This window comes from Hetaerina americana, unplaced genomic scaffold (assembly GCF_022747635.1).
Source record: "Hetaerina americana unplaced genomic scaffold, ioHetAmer1.1.p SCAF_8, whole genome shotgun sequence".
NCBI classification, from domain to species: Eukaryota; Metazoa; Arthropoda; class Insecta; order Odonata; family Calopterygidae; genus Hetaerina; species Hetaerina americana.
Window position 1 is genome coordinate 71,346,071 of NW_027287427.1, and position 21,845 is coordinate 71,367,915.

Consider the following 21,845-nt stretch of genomic DNA (forward strand, 5'->3'; position numbering starts at 1 on the left):
CTCTTGATTTTTAATTTTTTCGTGTTCATTTTTTTCTAATTTTATATAATTGCTTCATTTTACAGTCCTTACATGAGAATTTCTGATCCATGAAGGGGGATATCTCATTGCCATCTGCCCTTCCCCATATGGAACACTCATCTATTTCCCATAAATCCTACTAATCTATAGCCCCTTGCCTTCCCTTCCACCATTCCCCTTTACATCTTTATGCCCTACTGTGGCCTCTGCAGCCAATACGCCCCTCTCCAGCAGGGAGGAGATGTGTTGCATGATGTTATTGTGCCTTCTTAGCTCCTTTCCAATGTCCTGGACACCATCCCCTGCCAGCAAGGAGGATTCCTTGAGGATGGAGTCCATTGGAACAGCAGTGCTGGATTCAGTATGGTGTCCCTTCCTCAGTATTTCCTTCTTGCCCCACCTCACCCCTGGCCGAAGGCCGACACTGACCAGCGACCACTCTGATTCACTGGTCCAATTTTCTTTGCCTATGGGATTCAAATGGTGGAGGTATTTTTTAAGAAAAACATTTACCCTAGATGAAAGAAACCCAGGAATAACTGGTGCATAAATTTGCTGAGAGGAAACTTTCGTTTATAGTTGAATTTGGAATAGTTTGTATCTTTCATGTATCTTATGAAAATATCGTTGATTTTACATTGATTATGGCAATGAGGAAGAACTCAGTAGGGAATCCTAACTCTTCGCAGCCAATAGAATTGAAGGGCACTTTGTGCCTTCTACCATTATACTTACCTTTGAAGAATGACGAAGCCTGGACTACACTGAGGCAACTACCTTCATCCCTGCAGTCTCCAAATGGACAGTTGACCACTCCATCATTCACAAAAATGTTCAATATGCACACGCCATAGCCACAGTTAAACATTTGGCCACTAAATTTTGTGTCCTCACAATCTGCAGGAGGAAATCACATAATTAGAATAAGACACGCCTAGTGCTGCAAACCCAATTCTTACTACCCACTCATTTTTTTTCTGAAATTCAGGCAAATGGGGATTTTGCCACATTATGCTGTTTTAAGATGATAGCATCCAATTTTGAGCCATGCTCATTCATTATTAAGCGCAGCTAATGAGTTTAGGGAAGTTTTTTGATGGAAATTGACAGTGCACAGTACAGCAGTCCTTAGACCAACCTAATGTGACATAAAGTATCCTTTAACCCCTTAATACATTCTGAAAATAGGTAATTTTAGCTCTGCATGCATTCTACCACTCTTAATTCTACCAAATATGCCTATTATTTTCCTCCTCTTCCTAATTGATATGGTGGTCTTATAATTAAATTTTGCTTTTCAAATGAAAAATATTTTGTTTGATATCTTCTTACTTTGTACGGTGCTAAGAGATACCAGAACTTGAATCTGTTGGTGACAATTCCTAACTCTCATTTTTTGTATATTTTCCGAACCTACCAATATAATTTGGGCCTATAATACCCTCAGAGCCAGAAGCAAAGTTGTATGATCTCTACGCTTCTTAAGTCTTGTCTGTGCACTTCATGCTTCAATGTGAATTCAGGCTAACTTTCTTCTTTCATCGCTATAATAATTGCCATCATAGGGTAATCTGGAATTTTCCTTTTCTAGTTATTTTCAAATGAGTTAATGAATGCTCAATTTTCAGCATTGTAAACGTCATTTCAGAAAAGTCAAAATTACATGGGATGCTTTACATGGCTTGAGAGATTTAAGAACAATAAATCACTTTCCATGAAAGGGTTGGGCAAAGGTATTTATCAACAAAAATCTATCATTTTTGTCCACTCCTAATTAGGTGTACCCATGTCTGATCCATATACCCATGAAATACAAATGAATGTTTTTTTTCCATTTTAGATGAACTATTATTTCTATAAATCATACACTAGTTTTTTTCTAAACAGCTTTCCCAAATAAATAAGTGTGATCAATGCTACTGAGTCAGCCATGTTCTCTCCACCTTATTTATCTAGATTCAATAAACTTCATACAAAAGTTTTGGATATAAGTATAACCTACTAAACACAAAAAGAATGCACAACCTCAAGTAATGCAAAACAAAATGTATTCAGGGTAATAATAGTGTGAAACATAGTTAGGAAAAATATGAATAAAAAATATTACTTAAATAATTTTCCAAATCAACTAGAGTTATTTTCTCATAAATTACCTCATTATAAAATGTTCAAAATATAAATTTAATAGAGTCTAGAAGTAAAACAGCTTACTCCTTTTATTAAACATTGATGACCTGATTATTTCATAGGGAAATTAGGAAAATTTTTGTGAAAAATATTATATAGTTTTTGTAGTATGGAACCATCGTCATGTAGGTATTAATGTGTGTATAAATTAATGGGTGTGTAGCAGAAAATGAGAGTAGATTGGGGGAATAGGAGACTTATACCCAACCTATACTTGCTTCAGACTGCTCAGGAATGAGTGATGAATAGAGTTCAGATGAGCAGAGCTAGGAATAGGGGAAAGACAAAGGTGTCTATTTTTCCCTGTGCTGTTCTTTATTATTGGAGGGAATGGTTGGAGAGGCATGGGAAGAATTGGAGGTAGGTGTGAAGGTCTGTGTGGAATTCATTAAATCAGTTAGGTTTGCTGATGACTAAGCTTTATTTTGTCAGACAGTTAAGGGGTTGTAAGAATTGCTGCATCCATAGGAGAGTCATTGCAATAGGTAAGGGATGAAAATAAATGTAAAAAAAAAAAATGAATGCATATTTCTAGAAATAGAATAAACTTGAAAATTGGGTGTCATAAACTAGACCAGGTGAAACAGTTTACGTATCTCAGAAGTGTTTTGGGCCAAAATGGTCAAAGTAGTAGGGACAAGAGGAGAAGTAATGCAGTTGGCACAGAAAATTTCAAAAGGAATGAATTGATCTCAGGACTTAGAGTAAGGGTGAGAGTTAAAGTCTCACCAAAACCTTGGCATGCAGCATTGTTTTGTGCAATGCAGAAACATGGGCATGATAGGCATAATGATAAGGTCAGATGATATGCTTAGAATGGAGGCTTTTGAAGTGTTGGTGTGGAGAAGATTGAAGAGAACAGAAAGGAAAACAAATGTGGAAGTGGGTGTGGGAGAAGAGGTGAATGTTCGGAAAAATCCAAAGGAGGCAAGAAAGTAGGATCCAAAGCATTTTGATTGGCGATTGGTTGTTGAAGACTGTGATGAATGGGAAAATATTAGGCAATTGAGGATGAGGTAGAAACAGAGTATGGATGTTGGATGGAATGAAGGGAGAAAGAAAGTATTGAAAACTTAGGTGGAGCCCAAATGTAGTGTTGGATTTTTTTTGTTTGTAGAAGCATAGAAATTTTCGTTAATAATAATATCTACAAGAGAAAAACTGCTTGGCTGATGAACTTGGCATCCCTAAAAGTAAATGTGCACTGAGTTGTGACCAAAAACATGGATATGAGAAAGATATGTGTGAAGTTGGTGCCGCAAGTGCTCTCGGATGAACAAAATGAAACTTGCAAGCAGATTTACCAAAAGCTTCTCTACCGTGTAAGTGAGGATCCAAATTTTTTAGACAATTCTCCACCAGACTTCTTCCTCCTCCCTTGCCTCAAATCCATGCGGAAAGGACATCACCACAGCTTGGTGGGCACGTTACAACAGACCGTGACAAGGGAGCTTAGCAGTATTTCGGGTGCTGCCTTCCAGAAGGCATACAAGGCATTGGAAACCCACTGGCAGCAGTGTGTGGACGCAAAAGGGTGCCAATTGGAAGATTTTGAGTGAATGTATCAATTCTGGCTATAAATTTTTTTCAATCGAATATGATTTAATTGAGGCTGCTAGCATATGAGGTCTACCAAAGAATCACCCCTCTATGTGATTAGACAAATAGAGGTGGGAAAAAATCATTCCTTGAAGTCCATTATTATTATAAATACGATTCAAGTCTAGCTTAAAATAGTCATACCCATAAAATTAAAAAATAATTACCCTGGAACCCTGTATAGGACATAATGAGCTGCAACTCCACTCCATCTTCCAATTCAGGCAAGCTATGTACGTGAATATCTGCATTGAGGGTGTATTGTGGTACCACAACTGCCCCTGGGCTCACGAATCTCTTCCTCGTATCCACTGAGGACTCGCCTGGAATTTTCTCCATGTACAAACTCAGGTCCTTCACGAAAAGGCCTGAGTAGGCAGAGATGAAATCCGGGGGCGATGGTATCATCCTACTTTTGGTCAATTTCAAGCCAGCTAGAAAATCACCACATCTGTCCTCAGGGTCTTCAGCAAACTGTGTTGTGGAAAAAAAGGTATAGAGATTACAACAGCACTACTTTATTTGAAATGGAAATACATGTAATGTGTAAATAAAAGTACACCATAGTTGAGGAGGGTGTTAAGCCTGATTTTAAATGGAAGAATATATGAGTTCAAAAGAGTTATACTCCAATAAAATTGAGAAATATTTAGTGGAACAAATAATTTTTATGCAGAAGGAGTTCATAAAAGAGTTCAAAGGTAAATTTAAGTATTTTAAAAACTAAAAGAAATATCGTCTAATTATGGTTCTCATGAGAACGTCCAGTGCCAGAGGAAATTAATAAACATATTACTCTTAAGAAAACATGTCAAATCCTGGGGGTTGAATAGACTGCTCAGGTACTAGAGCATGATGGAGAGTCTGAATGGGTTGTCTTAGGAATAGGGGTAAGACAAGAGTGTCCACTATCACCGGTTGTTTTTAACACATATTTGGATGAAAAAGTTAATGATACATGAGAAGAACAAGAGGTAGGAATGAAAGTCAGTGGGGAATTTATAAGGCCAGTTAGGTGCATGAGTGTGGTTAAGGTTAGGCATAAGGTTAGTTTTTGCATGAGTGTGTGCACTGCTGTGAGTGTAATTTTCCACATTGTTGTTTTGCATGTGGTATTGTTCCTTTTTACAGTTGGTGACCTAACAGCCCCCGCCACACGCCCTTGCGGTAGCTTGCGGGGTATTATGTAGATGAAGATGTAGATGTTAGGTTTGCAAATGATCAAACTTAAAGTTGCTAGTCGGCTGAAGGATTGCAAGCTGCATATGTTTTAAAGTCAGTACAATAGGTATGGAATGAAAATATATGTAAACAAAACAAAGGTTCTGTATTTTGCTTGAAAATGAATAAACTTATAAAGGAGGGCAAACACAACAGTAGGTGGAAAAGGTTAACTATCTCAAAAGTGTTCCCGACGAAAATGGTCAAAGTATTAGGGATATAAAAATTACATGAGATAAAGAAGATTTCAATGCAGGGAGAGAATTGATAACACGAACGTTGAGTGAGGTTGTTAAGAAAAGGCTCATCTAAACTTGATATGGAGTGCAGTTCTGTATGGTGCGTAAACGTGGTCAATGAAGCAGGATGATAGAAGTATGTAGATTGGAGGCTTTTGAAATGTGGGTGTGGAGAAAGACGAAAAAAGTTAACTGGATGGAAAGGAAAACAAACAAGAATGTGCTAGGCATGATGTGAGAGGTGAGGGGATTGTTGGGAGAAATCCAAAGGAGGCAGGAAAGATGGATTTATAGCATATTGATTGGCAATGGGATGTTGTAGAATGAGATAGAAGGGAGAATGACAGGCAAACATGGAAGGGAAAGGTAAAGGCTGGCTGGAATGAAGTTAGGAAGGATATATACGAGGGTCATCCGGAAAGTAGTACCCGTTCGTGAAATAAAGACACAAAAGTAAATATTAACAAACATAAAAAATTTTATTTGAAAGAGGATACTTTAAACTACTTCTCAACATAATCTCCAAGCAAATTAAGGCATTTGTCATAACGTGTGACAAGTTTCTGTATTCCTGCTGCATAGTCCTTCGCCGCCAGCTCATTGAGATACGCGAGGGACCCATCTTGCACAAATTTTTGCATAATGCAGATGGTGTTTAACAATTTCATGAACAATTGTTCGAGAAACATTGGGAAAATGCTCACAGATGTCATCAATTGTGACGCGCCGATCGTTCCTCACGAATTCGTCAACTGAGCTCACCAGTTGGTCTGTAATGACAGACGGTCTCCCCGAACGCTCATCGTCGAGTGTGTTCCCCCTCCCCATGTTGAAGTTGCGACACCACCGCCGAACAGACGACTCGTCCATTACATTGTCTCCATACACCTCCTTTAATTGGCGATGAATATCACATGGGCGAACGTTTCTTGCATTGAGGAATTTAATCACTGCCCTCACTTCACAACTGGCGGCGTTCTCAATTTTTTTAAACATTGTAAACAATCACAGAAACAACACAGGCAATGCTAGCGTCACGCAACTTGGCTCAGAGAAGGCAGACAAGCCACTGAAGCTATCTGACCTCGTCCAGCGGCTACTCGCGTCGTCAGCACTTCATGCGGCACGAACGGGTACTACTTTCCGGATGACCCTCGTATGTAGAAATGAAAAGGGACTTAATATAGTTTTGGTTATCAGGCTTTATTTTGTTTGGAGAGATAATGGAATTATCATTGTACCATGCATTAGCCTATGTCCAACCAAAACCAACCTTAAACATTAGAATATGAAATAATACATAATAATATCTCACCAATAAAATACAGTAACAAATAGAGCATATTTATGTGAGGGTGGGTTGCCCATAGATTGGCTAGATCATAAATGTGAGTTGAATTACAATACCAAGTAGGTAGTAAAAGACTTATTTTGGATAAAGTAATAGAAAAAATTTTCTTTGTTAGTCAAAAGTTTGGCAAACAAAAGCCAAAATTGTGTGTCACACTAATATGAGAATGCATAATGTTTGTGTTTGATTTTGCTGAATAAATTTTGAGTGCAAATTTTACACATTTCAATTTTTTTGTGAAATAAAGAGGATCTGCATTACAATAATTTATTAATATGCAATAAAGTGTAGAAAGGTGAGACATGGAAATTACCATCTACTACTATTGCTGTTTTAATGGCTTTGATAATGTTTCATGAAAAATTATAATGTAAATCTTGAAGGCTATTTCAGTTGTTATGGTTTTAATAAGGCATTAACAAAAATAAAATAAATTTAGGTTCTCTTTGCTATAACAATACTTGACAGCACACATAGATATAAAATATCATAGTGAAAAATATTCACTAAGATTAGGATATAAATCTTAAAACAAGGATCATATCAAAGAGGTAGAAAGCAATTAAAGAATGTGAAAACCACATGAAAAGAAGCACAATTACCAGCTTTTTTCTGGGAAATTAATCTCCACCAATTTAAATGACATTCATGCCATGGAAGGAAAATATAGTAATCTTCTTCTGAATAAACATTTTGTTTTTAATGTAAAAGAGCTGCAAGAGTCAACAGAATTGATACAAAATGAACATTATTATGCAGTTAACATGGGGGAAGGGATCACTTTTGGCCCTTAATGGAAATGATTTTATACTATTTCTTTTTCACATTGACTGTTTTCAAAGAAATAATTAGAGAAACAAGGAATGTTGTGGGCATGAAGATAAAAAGGGTCAAAGTATTGCTATATTAAATGGAAACTAACCAATGTTTCAGTGTTGATTTACTTGAATTGAAAGCTTTGCTCTAACTTATTTGGTTTCACCCGATTTTAATGCCATTAGTAAAGATATTCACTATCACTTTCCTCTGTTCTTACCCACCCAAGGCCTGATATTTTACTTAGCGACATTGATCAAGGAATCAGAAATGTAACCCCAAAGGCTTAACATCTATTACCCCAGTACAGATGCTAATAAGAAGTGCAGAATCAAGTTGGATAATAGCACTAATTATATACAATAAAAAAAGTCTTCCATATTAAACAGGATGTTTTTATTAACTTAATATTGGAACTATTCTTTGTAAGGTCTGATTACCACACTTTCACAAATGGCAAAAAGACCTGTCAAATAGGCCATCAAATTTAACTGCTTATTGGAAGGCCAAAAATCATATTTATGCATGAAGACCTAGTTAATGAATGCTTAATATATTTTCAGATATGCAACATATTACTGACAACTAAAGATTCATGCATTCAAATCAGTTCATGCATAAATTTAAATATATATTAATTTCAATGCAACAATTTCAGAGCGTAAAAATCATTCGCCTTGACTGGGACTCGAACCCAGATCCCTCAATATCCGGTCGAGTGCTTTAGCCACTTAAGCTACCGAGGCGTCCTCCTAAACTCTGAAATTTTGGGGCTTTTAAAGGAACTAGATGTTATGACGAAATACCGTACATACAATGTCACATGTATTCGTAGTCGTGCGCGAGGCGCCACTGTCCACGAGGTTAAAGCCAACTTTAAACACGTATGGTGTTTTCCCTTTGACAAATTCCAAAGAAACTGCGGGAGATGCCGCAACAGTAACTTTTAACGGAGTCATCCGCTAATGTGCATTTCAATGCAACAATTTCAGAGCGTAAAAATCATTCGCCTTGACTGGGACTCGAACCCAGATCCCTCAATATCCGGTCGAGTGCTTTAGCCACTTAAGCTACCGAGGCGTCCTCCTAAACTCTGAAATTTTGGGGCTTTTAAAGGAACTAGATGTTATGACGAAATACCGTACATACAATGTCACATGTATTCGTAGTCGTGCGCGAGGCGCCACTGTCCACGAGGTTAAAGCCAACTTTAAACACGTATGGTGTTTTCCCTTTGACAAATTCCAAAGAAACTGCGGGAGATGCCGCAACAGTAACTTTTAACGGAGTCATCCGCTAATGTGCATTTCAATGCAACAATTTCAGAGCGTAAAAATCATTCGCCTTGACTGGGACTCGAACCCAGATCCCTCAATATCCGGTCGAGTGCTTTAGCCACTTAAGCTACCGAGGCGTCCTCCTAAACTCTGAAATTTTGGGGCTTTTAAAGGAACTAGATGTTATGACGAAATACCGTACATACAATGTCACATGTATTCGTAGTCGTGCGCGAGGCGCCACTGTCCACGAGGTTAAAGCCAACTTTAAACACGTATGGTGTTTTCCCTTTGACAAATTCCAAAGAAACTGCGGGAGATGCCGCAACAGTAACTTTTAACGGAGTCATCCGCTAATGTGCATTTCAATGCAACAATTTCAGAGCGTAAAAATCATTCGCCTTGACTGGGACTCGAACCCAGATCCCTCAATATCCGGTCGAGTGCTTTAGCCACTTAAGCTACCGAGGCGTCCTCCTAAACTCTGAAATTTTGGGGCTTTTAAAGGAACTAGATGTTATGACGAAATACCGTACATACAATGTCACATGTATTCGTAGTCGTGCGCGAGGCGCCACTGTCCACGAGGTTAAAGCCAACTTTAAACACGTATGGTGTTTTCCCTTTGACAAATTCCAAAGAAACTGCGGGAGATGCCGCAACAGTAACTTTTAACGGAGTCATCCGCTAATGTGCATTTCAATGCAACAATTTCAGAGCGTAAAAATCATTCGCCTTGACTGGGACTCGAACCCAGATCCCTCAATATCCGGTCGAGTGCTTTAGCCACTTAAGCTACCGAGGCGTCCTCCTAAACTCTGAAATTTTGGGGCTTTTAAAGGAACTAGATGTTATGACGAAATACCGTACATACAATGTCACATGTATTCGTAGTCGTGCGCGAGGCGCCACTGTCCACGAGGTTAAAGCCAACTTTAAACACGTATGGTGTTTTCCCTTTGACAAATTCCAAAGAAACTGCGGGAGATGCCGCAACAGTAACTTTTAACGGAGTCATCCGCTAATGTGCATTTCAATGCAACAATTTCAGAGCGTAAAAATCATTCGCCTTGACTGGGACTCGAACCCAGATCCCTCAATATCCGGTCGAGTGCTTTAGCCACTTAAGCTACCGAGGCGTCCTCCTAAACTCTGAAATTTTGGGGCTTTTACGCTCTGAAATTGTTGCATTGAAATGCACATTAGCGGATGACTCCGTTAAAAGTTACTGTTGCGGCATCTCCCGCAGTTTCTTTGGAATTTGTCAAAGGGAAAACACCATACGTGTTTAAAGTTGGCTTTAACCTCGTGGACAGTGGCGCCTCGCGCACGACTACGAATACATGTGACATTGTATGTACGGTATTTCGTCATAACATCTAGTTCCTTTAAAAGCCCCAAAATTTCAGAGTTTAGGAGGACGCCTCGGTAGCTTAAGTGGCTAAAGCACTCGACCGGATATTGAGGGATCTGGGTTCGAGTCCCAGTCAAGGCGAATGATTTTTACGCTCTGAAATTGTTGCATTGAAATGCACATTAGCGGATGACTCCGTTAAAAGTTACTGTTGCGGCATCTCCCGCAGTTTCTTTGGAATTTGTCAAAGGGAAAACACCATACGTGTTTAAAGTTGGCTTTAACCTCGTGGACAGTGGCGCCTCGCGCACGACTACGAATACATGTGACATTGTATGTACGGTATTTCGTCATAACATCTAGTTCCTTTAAAAGCCCCAAAATTTCAGAGTTTAGGAGGACGCCTCGGTAGCTTAAGTGGCTAAAGCACTCGACCGGATATTGAGGGATCTGGGTTCGAGTCCCAGTCAAGGCGAATGATTTTTACGCTCTGAAATTGTTGCATTGAAATGCACATTAGCGGATGACTCCGTTAAAAGTTACTGTTGCGGCATCTCCCGCAGTTTCTTTGGAATATATTAATTTACTAATCAACACAAATACCCATGCTCATAAAGGAATATAAATCTATCCACTACATTTAATAATGAGTGTGTTTGAATAATTATTAAATTTTGCTTTTTAATGAGAAATATTTGGAAGTTTGGGCTCCATTTTGTTCAAACTGCATATTTAACTAGGGAAGAATGAAAACTTGAATGTTTCAGTATGAGTGTCTATCTACTTTCATTTATACCAATTGGCCCAATCTGCTAATATAATTTGGTGTCATAAATCAAGGTGTCCTTTGAAAATCAATGATAATCCTGGGAAAGGAGTAGGGAGAGCTGAGAATGGGGAGTTTAGGAATAATGCTTTGTCATTTATCCCCCTCCCTCTTAGATTTCAAACTCTGGATGTATGTCTTTATGATTTATACCTTAATATTGATGGGGATACCTAGTGTATAAGGGCAGCAGAGAAAAGAACATTGGAAGAAGTGGAAATGTGTTAATAATGAAGAAACATTAAAATTAAATGGATAAATTTAATAACAAGTGAGCAAGTACTTCTAAGCATAGATGCAGCCTAAGCAGAACACATGCAAGTTGAAGAAGGGAATGAATTGGAATATCCTGAGGCATGATAGTTCACTGAAGTTGGAGGAAACGTGCTTAGGAAATATAATAGAGGAAGGTCTAGGATGAACTACGAGAATTAGCAATACAAAATAGTTTATTCCAGGGGCTATGAGGAAATGTTGAGATGGACAAGGAACAGGATATAGCTTGAACAGTGGCTAAAACTTGACCGCAGATTAAAACATCATGATGATAATAGTAATAATTACACTTTTTACAGTCACAAAATAATTCATAGTTGGGTTGATTGGGATACTCGAGTGTGGCGGTCATGTGGGTGTGATTTTATTGATGAAATTGTGGCCATTGCATTTTGTTTTATGCCTATTACTGATATTCAATGTCCCAAGGCCCCCTGCCCTAAAATTTAAATAAATGCTATGTCTAAAGAGAAAAAATACAACTAAGCCACAGCCAATAGCCATTAGGATAAAAAACGCGAAAACGAAACGAAAAAAAAAATGAATCACATCTGGGACAATTTAGTCATAATATTTCTACAATTAGGAGTGGTTAATGCACAAATGACATTGAATTGTATATAGTCAGCCAAGTTGTTGCAAGCATTGCTGAGTGGATTGAAATTTCAGTGTGATAGGTATGGGATGAGAATAACTGTAAATAAAACAAACTTATGCAGTTTCCTGGAAATAGAAAGGCTGAATTAAACATTAAAATAGGTGGGCAAAAACTAGTGTATGAGGAACCGTTTAAAAATCACAGAGGGCTAAGATGTCAAAGTGGTTGGGACACATGGAGAAGGATCGCATTAGGCATAGAAGCTTTTGCAATGAGAGGGTAATTTATGACAGGGGCGTTGAGTAGGAGGTGTTAAGTAAAGGCTCATTATGACTTTGATATGGAGAATGGCTACGTACAGCAAGGCAACATGGTGATTGAAGCAGGATGATAGAGGTACATTGGAGGCTTTTGAAATGTGGGTGTGAAGAAGGATGGAGAAGGTGAAATGGACTGAGAAGAAAACAAAACATAGGAAAATGCCCTAGATATGTTGGGGGAGGAGAGGGGATTGATGGAAGAAATGACTGAGGTCAGAAGACAGAGGGGATGATTGCAAAGAATATTTATTGGCAGTGAGTACCAGATATTGAAGACTGTGATAGAGTGTAGAGTGTTGGGAAGAGAAGTAAGAGGAAGGAATTGAATGTGGATATTCAATGAAATGCAGGGAGGAAGAGACTATATGGAGATGAAGAGAGGGTTGTTGTAGAGTATGATTTTGGATTTTGATTTTTTAGGAGAAGCAAACTATTTATTTAGTAGTTGTGTCCATCAAAAACCTACCCATAACAATAATTGGGTAGTATAAAATTGAGCTGGTAGTCGAAAAATTGAGCATATGGAGTTATAAGAGAATAAAGAGAGAGGCTGTTAGAAGAATAATTTTGTGAGCTGATTCATACCAATTATTGGTCTGATAACCTGTGATGCTGATAGTAATATTTACAGTGTTAATGTTCAGAAAAAAATGTATAGTTGCCACTTACTCTTACATAGTCTCTGCATGAGTCCGACACTTTTCTCAATTTCAGCTTCTGAATCACCGCAATGATTCCTGTGTGCTTAGTTTTCGAGAACACTGTGGTCCGACAGTCGAAAGTTTTGCTACCTGGAAAGGACCTCAGGAATTCTGAGGAATAGGTGAACAGAATGCCTTTGTCCAGGAAGATATCTAAATTCTTCATGCAGTTGAATTTTTCAAAGTATTTGTCTGAAATGGACGTTTGGAAACTGTGTGAGGAATATTTCAAATTTATAACTTTCCTGTTTGTGCATTAATCAATGGGTTAATGGACAAAAAGATTCCTGACAACCTTTTTCCGGTTAATGGATTGTTTAATTTTATAACAGGTTGTCTCTTTACGAATATTTTACAAGCTTGATGCTGCAGAAGAGTTTCCCCATTCAGTGAATAGAATCTACAAGATTGCAGGAACTCAGAGCATAAAATGCAAAGATCTTGTGATGCAAACTTAGAGAGAGCATCATAGAGGTGAGTGACATTTAGTGTCTCCTTTGCTTTCTTTATAAGTTGGAAGCTCTAAATATTTTGCCATGCAAACTTTTAAATAACAGTTGCTAGAAATATGATACTTTTCTCTATATTAAAGAAACATAGTTAGCCAAAGAAAGCAAGGATGTATAAAATAAACAGAACTGACTAAATCTTAAAGGCTCTCATCTCATTGTAAATATATATATATATATATATATATATATATATATATATATATATATATATATATACTAATTTACGGGATGGCTGCACAAGATGATGTAATATCCATTGAGCTACAAGGTATATCAATAAGACTGCTATGCTTCCTAATTCAAAATAACAAGTTAGGATCTGGGAAAGGTAACAGTGTCAATTTATCTCCCGATGGCAACCTGTTATCAGGGGCAGCTAGAAATATGGGCATGCTAAAATGCAAAAGTTTAATGTATGAATATCTTGCTAATCATGCCTTTTATTCTATACAGAAAAACTTTGATGCAGATATGGAAAATATATTCACCTGAATGCATCATCTGCTTAAGATGTCTTTTCTTCATTTTTCTTTTAAATAATTATTTTACTTCAATTAAAAGATATACATAGTGACTTATACGCTCAATTTAATAACAAATAAATTTACAGGTTTGTTATTCAGTAAATAAAAAAGTGTTCAACTGAATGCAACGGAATAAAATAAGAGCTTAGATTGGTCTAGAGAAGGGGAAATTAACATGAAATATTCACAAATAAACACTTTAATTTTAGGAAAAAAAGACACAGTAATTTTCATGAAATAATAGGAATGAAACTGGGATTATGGAGTTAGTCAAGTACTTGGATGTTACTCTATGGACGTGCATAGCATGATAGGATGGACGGAAGTCCATCCTATCATGCCATGCATGCATTAATTTAAAACTAAAATCAAAATGTTGCTCTTCTATATATTACAGTCTCTACAGTGGCAAATGGTAGGGGGTGTTCAGCGTCCGCCATAAAGTAGATTATTGATTTAATTGCGCCAAAACAGGTCATATTTAATCTTAGAAAAGTTTTGAGTATTTTTTCTATCGGGGAACCTAATTATGAAAGGATATAGGATCCCGATTTCTCTTTTTTAATCGTCTACCAAGATAATGTGCGGAAAGAACCAACCATTCCCCTGAATCTTTCTATTCACGCATGGCAGTTTCCCGCGAAATTAGCAGTTTTTCCCTATATTTTGTTCAGCATAGAAGTTGTATCCATCTGCACTGTGTCCCAACTGCTTAAGGAATATTAAAGGTGAAATCTAATTGACGTAAAATTACACTGATCTTGAGACTTTTTGCTATTCATTTCAATTTTCAAAAATTTTTTTTCGACGTTTCCATGATTTTTAATACACTTTCTCAGGTTTTGGGAGCGTTTTTCCTCATTCTAAGTTTAGTGATGCTTAGTTCCCAGGAAAATCACTGAGTACATGCATTATTTTTACTGCGACACGAGAGTAGGTGTCTCGTCCATAAACATTTCCCGTACTTTTTGACGCTATAAACACTCGGGTCTTTCCAGCTTTGGGATATCAATTGGGTAATTTTGACGGCGGAGACCATTTGCAGCGGGGGTGTCCATTGTCACTTTGGAAGAAGAATTGTTTTTGGGGCACCCTTAAAATACAAACACTAACGATAGCCGATGAGCAAACAATGGTCTGAGGGACATTTTCGTGATATCCGCTCGAATATTTGTGAAATCGTTATTAAAAAGCACATTTTTTTAAAATGCGGATAATTTTTAATCATATTTATACTTAACACTTTCAGGCTTCACCTCGTAGAATTGTTTGATGTCTATATTAAAAGAGTTTGTAATTTCCAACAGACTTCACCGTATCAATTGTATCAATTGATCAAAATTTCAATTTTCGATAACGAATGAAAGTAACATACAGATGTAAATAGTGAAATTTTTTTTTCAAAAAATATGTTATATATATTTTCATAAAGGAAAAGCGAGCGCCATTAATCTATTGCGTAATTTGTCCCTCTATTTGAGAAACTACCAGCGTCTAGGTCGATGACAACACACAGTGGAGATTCTTATAAGTTGCCCAACAGATATGTTATTTTTTATTGACCATTAATCCGCAAGCAACACTTTTTGGCATTTCCTTCGGACTGTTAACAATGATCAATACAACGTTGGGCACAATTAAAAACCCCCATGCCTTGGATAGCGGGAAACCCAGCCAGGGAACTGAACCCGCGACCTTTGGGTTGGTAGGAGAGGACGTTACCCCGCCGCCACCGAGGTCGCGGAGGTAATTTCTTCGTTTTGGTTTAACTTTTAATCTTTTTTTGGTTCATCCTTAAAAATAGTTGTTCATTCGTCCAGTAAAATATGGTAAAGATTTTTCAGTTAAAATTGTTTTTTAGGCCGTATCCATGACCATCCTGGGTCACCTGCAAGCGATATCGAACAGTCCCCCTACATTAGTGTCTCGCAGACCTGGAATAGGACTATTAATATGGGCGTAAATGCTCATCTCTGAACGTTATATTATCCCATGATAACTTTACATCACGAAATGATTCCTTTTTTAAGGTGACAAGATTCCGCAAAAGGATACTGAGGTTAGCCGTAGGCGTTATCGACCTCAAAGAGGCATATCTACAATTCCTTTGTCGACAGTTTTACTGATATGATTACATTCCTCCAGGCGAAATCGTTTTTCTTGGGGTTTAGCGCGCTTGAGAATGCGGAGCATACGCGGGAGAATGAGTGAAGATGAATGGACGAAGGAGGAAACTAAGCGCTCAGCCAGGCGGAGTCCTTGGCCATGTGGCGGAATTCTGACGGGGGAAGAAGCCGCGTGAGATTTTCGTTTAATTTTGAACACATGCTTCGAAGAATAAAAATCTGCACATTCTCTCGGCGAACTGTTCAATGCAATCCGATTCCACCAACAAAAGTTAGCTCTCATTCAACTCATGATTCTTTGATAGCGATATATATCTATGAGCTTTTCATTGCAATGAGGAACCCCTTGCTTTTTGAGAAAGGTCTAAGTGATAAATTCATCACCATCTGCATCTCAATCCTAAGATTTGTCTAATGCATCCATCCTCTCTAGAAAGGGTTAAACCCCTCACTCCCAGATTGCATTTCTATCTTGCGTCATTCTTAATTTGTACTATGTACTTCTTAGTCCTCTTTGTGGGAACATCTCTTTCATTTGCTCTTCTATTGTGTTTATAACTTATCAATTGTGACTAAATATTTGTTCTGTCCACTTATTTCTTATTTCCTATAGAGTACTCCATATGGTCTTTTCCTCTTCAGTTCTTCATTATAATTCCTCATTCCTCACTATGGTCTAATCATATACACTTCCGCATTTTCCTACAGAACCACGTTTCAGTGGCTTCTTTTCCTCGGGTACAATATTGACAGTCACTAATTAGGACTCATATGTGTTTTCATGATCGGATTTGTCAATAATCTCCTATTTAAATTAACATTTACACTGCCTAACGACAAACTTTAACGAAACATTATAAATCCTAACCTTGGTCTGGTTTGCAATCTTCGTGTTTTGAGAGAATTTCAGTGTAAACAGTTTTATTAGAGTCTGTTACCGTCGCATTAACATTAAACATTTTTTGAACGTATTCCCAGAGAGCTGCGCCGTCTGAATGCCATTCTGGTAGATACAGAGACCTGACTGGAATTCGCACCCATGACCTTCTTTCCAGTAGCGGAACGTTTTACCTAAAGGAATAGCGTGAATTGTTTCCGTATAGCTCCAGATTTTTACTATAGTCTGGTACCGTAACATTAACATTTAACATTTTTGTATTAACGTTTCACGTATCGGGGATCGAGATTGTGCGGTGGCTATAGTACTGGCTACCCACCTGGAGGGCCCGGGTTCAAATCCCGACGGTGTTGAATATTTTTCAGAGGTATCTCGAACTCTACTTGAGGTGCTTTATGGAGGGCACTTTGAGTGAATACACCGTCCTCACGGATGGGACGTTAAGCTGCGGACCTCTTGGCACCTTTCGCAAAGAGTAGGCTAATGCCGAAGCCGGCTCTACGACATTTTTCCTTTCCTGTCCATCCCTTATGGCGCAAATTACCTTAGCTGTCGGTCGTCTCCCATAAAAACTACTACTACCACTTTTCACACATCAAGGGGATACTCTTCTATGAATTTCATTTAATTCATTCAAGCTTCCTCCGACGGTCCTCAAACATTTACGGTGCATTCAATATGTTGTCACACCGATAAGAAATAACAAATTTTCGCTTAACTCAATTAACAAATTTCCTCTGATCATACTTTTCCAAAGCGTAGGTCGGAGTGGCTTTATTCGCCAAAGTTTCCGCTAGTCTAGAAAAATTTTATCGTTAGTAACGCCTAAATGTCTTTCACAATGGTTTTCCTCTCAGTTCTTTCGGCCAACCATTGTCAGACTTTTTTTTCGTATTTCAGACCTATCCAAGATATTAAGTTCCCACGGAAAACCGGGAAAGATAACCTCGAAAAACTGCAATGCTAAGTGAGTCATTTGAATAAAGAATTACATTTGCGGCCTGGATTATAACTGGGATACACTTACAAATTAGATTAATAACGAAGGAAATCGAAATCGAACCTTTAACACACCTCTTCAACGATCCGTCATGTTGATTAAACATGAGGATTTCGTAAAATCGTATTAGTTTAATTCTTACGTCGATGATATAATTTCATCTCCGTAATATATTGGTATAAGAAACAACAGTATAAAGTTAGAGAAAATTGTCTGCGCAACAAAAAAAAAACAAATAATCCTTATTCGCTCGCAAAACTCGTGACCAGAACCGTAAAATTCATCGGTTGCGAAAATTTTAACAGGTCAAAAATAGCACATTACACCGAATGTTATTAGTCACCTATTAAACTCTTATAATGGCTTAGGGGCTAACACCTACAGCCCCCCCACATTCTCGTGATAGCAAAATGGAGGGTAAATGTACTTAGATGGTTTCTGGATTATTTTCATTCGAGGACACGAAGAGCATAAACGACAAATAATTTTTTTCTTAAATCAACAAATCTAGAGCTACGCTATGACAATTCACGCTACTTCTATAGGTGTTCCGCTAATGAAAAGAACGTAATGGGTGCGAATTCCAATCAGGTCTCTGTATGCACCGGAATGGAATTCAGGTGGCGTAGCTTTCCGGGAAAAAGAATTCAACAAGAAACTGCAGACCGAACAGGGAAAGAGAATGGCGGGCCGATCCAAAATCGCTCATGGTGTGAACGTGATGATAAATAGTTTAAATCTGTTGCACGCGTTGGAGGTAGATCCCTTTTTGCGATACCCACTTAAAGTATATATACCAGCCCTGGTGTAACTCAAAAGGATAGATTATGGAAATAAAATTGGAGAAATGAAAAGTAGAGACTATGGTTTTCAGTTGTTATTTTTTCCACGAAAGCTTAAGGGATGAGAATGACTGCAAATTATTGTGTTAGGAAGAGAAATAAGTAAATAGCTTGTTACGTCGTCATTTTTTTACCTAATTCTTGTTTAATTACACTTCAACAGCTCGTCTCGTATTTCAAACTTAGGTACGGTGGTATACGCAGTTGCTTTAAAACTATTTTCATCATATGAACTATTTAGTAACTTTTTAGGTAACAAAATTGAAAGGGCATGTATGATGTTGTGAAGAATCATAATCTCCTGCCACACACCCTAGTGGTGGCTTGTAAAGTGATATGTAAATGAGATGTCTAATACTTGTGATCCACACGTTGTGCTATTAGCTCCTTATTAGGGTGAGGCGACCTAAATGTATTTATTTATTTCGTATTTGTCCGGAAACAGCACTTCGACCTTTTCATCGCACAATTAAATACACCCAAGCCCTAGATGGAGGAAAAACCAACTAGGCAGAAATCGAACCCTCGACCTCTGCGTTGGCAGACGAGGACGATACTCTGCCGCCACCGGTGGACAGGTTGGAGAGGCCAACTTGGATAGAGGTAGGATTTTCATGGGGTGGGGGGAGGAAGGGTGGAGAGATTAATTCGGCGTCAGTATCATTCTGCTCTTAATAAACGAAGTATGCCAAAGAGTTATTCAATTTAGCAGTCACATTAAGACTGGTAGTCACGAAAAAAAATTTCCCTGTACCTCGAAATGAAGAAAATTACTGTGTGAAAATCGCGGAGAAAAAAAACATCACCATTATTAGTGAGATCATGCAAACAAAGAAGAAAACTTGCCATCATAGAAAAATATTTCTAGCACGTTAATCAAGAGAAATGAAGGCCGTGGTTCTCCAGTGGGCAGAACACTAGGCTATTGACCCGAGGGCTCGGGTTTGATTCCCGGGCATTCGGCTCTGAGCACCCTAAGCCAAGCTGGGTGTTGTTCGGGTTCCAGAACTTCCTGGAAAACCGTAGATGGCACAGGGAAATGAACTAGGCCCCCTACCCTGATGCTTGAATTTCACTCGCCGTTGTGCTTAGTATTAGGTTAGCTCTACCCTCACCTATCAAACCAAACTTCGGTTAGATAACGGTGATAGGAAAGCAAGAATAAAACCAATTTCAACTACGAAAGGAAAATAAACGAAAAATAAAATATAATACCTTTGAAAAAGGCAAGGAGTTAGTATACGTTCGTACCTGTCACTAAACAAATAGAAGAAAAAGTAAAAAGAGAAAAATGAAATCTTATGACCCTTTAATACGTTATGATGCTATTTATTCTCTAATTGACGTGGGTCCTAGCTGCTCAAGCGATTCAAATGCTGCGTGATGAGGGTTTTTCAAGCAAGGTGTGAGCACTCACAGTGAGCAGGCACTAAGAACTGACCCCCGGCGACGGAAATTAGGGCACCAAAGACAATGAGTAGTAGCTGTCGCTCCATCTTGCTCAACCACACGGCATCGATCCCCTTGGCGACTGAAACGATGTATCTCGCGCTGGAAATGACCTTGCCCTCCTCTCCGCACTTCCCGGAATAGACGAGACCCACGCGCATGTGCAAGTTCATATGACAGGGATGAATATTTTTTGTGAAATAAAATATTTTCCAAAGTACCGGGCACATTTTAGAAAAAGAATTACGTTGGGCAAAGAATATCTACAAAGAGGAGGTCGATGATGAAAGGGACCTTGTGTGGTGATGTACAGAAAATACAAGCAAAAAACTTTAGTTTGGAGCAATTTTCCGTTCTTTGCAAAACATTTTAAAGGAAAATTCTTCAGTGTTGATGGTAAACTTAGATAAGAGGCTTATAAGGTGTGTGCAAGGAAGAAAATGGGAAAGGTGAAATTGACGGAAAGTAAAACAAAAGAGGGAGAATTAGGCATGTTGGAGAAGATTTGTTGCAAGAAGTCCTAAGGATGAAGGAAAAGTGGTTGCAATGGCTGGTGCTAATACCTTGTGATAATTTTATTTGTTATTTGTATTGACTGGCGATAAAGGCTGAAAACTGTGACATAGAGTTGAGAACGTCAGATTAACGACACTTGGGGAGGAAGGGGATAGGAATGCTGGACGTAACAAATGGAAATAGAACGTATGTGGAATTCAAGACGTTTATTTTATCGTCCTGTGATGTTGGTTGAAAAAATTAAAAAAATGGTTTACAATTGAAAAATATTCTCGTGATTCTCTCAAAGCAGAAGAAAAAGAATGAAACTTCGAGTATAATTTTTCTCCTTTTCTCTATGTACAAGATCTGTCCTAAAAGTAGTAGGACAAAGTCGATTAAAAAAAATGTATAGCCTATTATATATTCGCTCAAAAATCTTCGAAGTAGCACCCTTGTGCGTCCACACACCGCTGCCAGCGGGTTTTTCACGCCTCGTACCCCTTCTGGAAGGCGGCGCCCGGAATCCTGCTAAGTTCCCTCGTAACGGCCTGTAGTAACGCTTCCACCGAACTGTGGTGACGTCCTTTCAGCACGGATTTGAGACAAGGGAAGAGGAAGAAGTCTGGTGGAAAATTGTCTAAAAACATTTGGATCGTCACTTACACGGTCGAGAAGCTATTGTCAGATCTGCTTGCGAGTTTTCTTTTGCTCGTCCGAGAGCACTCGCGGCACCAACTTCGCACATACCTTTCTCAAGCCCATGCTTTCGGTCACAAGTCGATGCACATCACTTTTAGGGATGCCAAATTCATCAGAAACCATGCGAGGACATAATCTACGATTCCTGTCTAATAGAGCATTCACTCTTAGGAGATTTTCGTCAAGTTTGAGGTGTTCTGAACGTTCGGCGTCCTCAACATCTTCTCTACCCTTCCGAAACAACTTTTGCAACTCAAAAACACCTGATTTACACATGAAACTAGCACTGTAAGTTGCCTTGAGCATGTCATGGCTCTGTTTCACGCTTTTGTCCAGTTTCACGCAAAATTTGAAGGCGTAGCGCTCTTCCAATAACCGATTCATGACGGAGCATGGCAAGGTCACGTTAGAGAGGTTTCGCAAACGAACGATCCGCACTCCGCAAAAGCTGGGAGCCTACTATCATCGCTTTCTAGACTTTCCTGAGACTCTCCTCCCTTGAACACAGCCA

At 38.5% G+C, this 21,845-nt stretch overlaps 1 protein-coding gene across 2 annotated transcripts; it reads right to left on the reverse strand.

The window, feature by feature from the left end:
• Positions 1 to 160: 160 nt before the first annotated feature.
• Positions 161 to 20,205, reverse strand: LOC139698045 (uncharacterized). 2 transcript variants are annotated; one of them, XM_071596903.1, is made up of 5 exons: positions 20,106 to 20,205; positions 12,755 to 12,978; positions 3,975 to 4,281; positions 757 to 918; positions 161 to 488 (listed from the first exon to the last, which is right to left on the reverse strand). In XM_071596903.1, the coding sequence occupies exons 1-5, from the start codon at positions 20,182 to 20,184 to the stop codon at positions 166 to 168; spliced, it is 1,095 nt and encodes a 364-aa protein (XP_071453004.1). In that variant the 5' UTR covers positions 20,185 to 20,205; the 3' UTR covers positions 161 to 165. The 2 variants fall into 2 exon arrangements, with proteins under 2 accessions (XP_071453004.1, XP_071453005.1); XM_071596904.1 differs by lacking the exon at positions 20,106 to 20,205 and adding an exon at positions 13,787 to 14,164.
• Between the last annotated feature and the right edge of the window lie 1,640 nt (positions 20,206 to 21,845).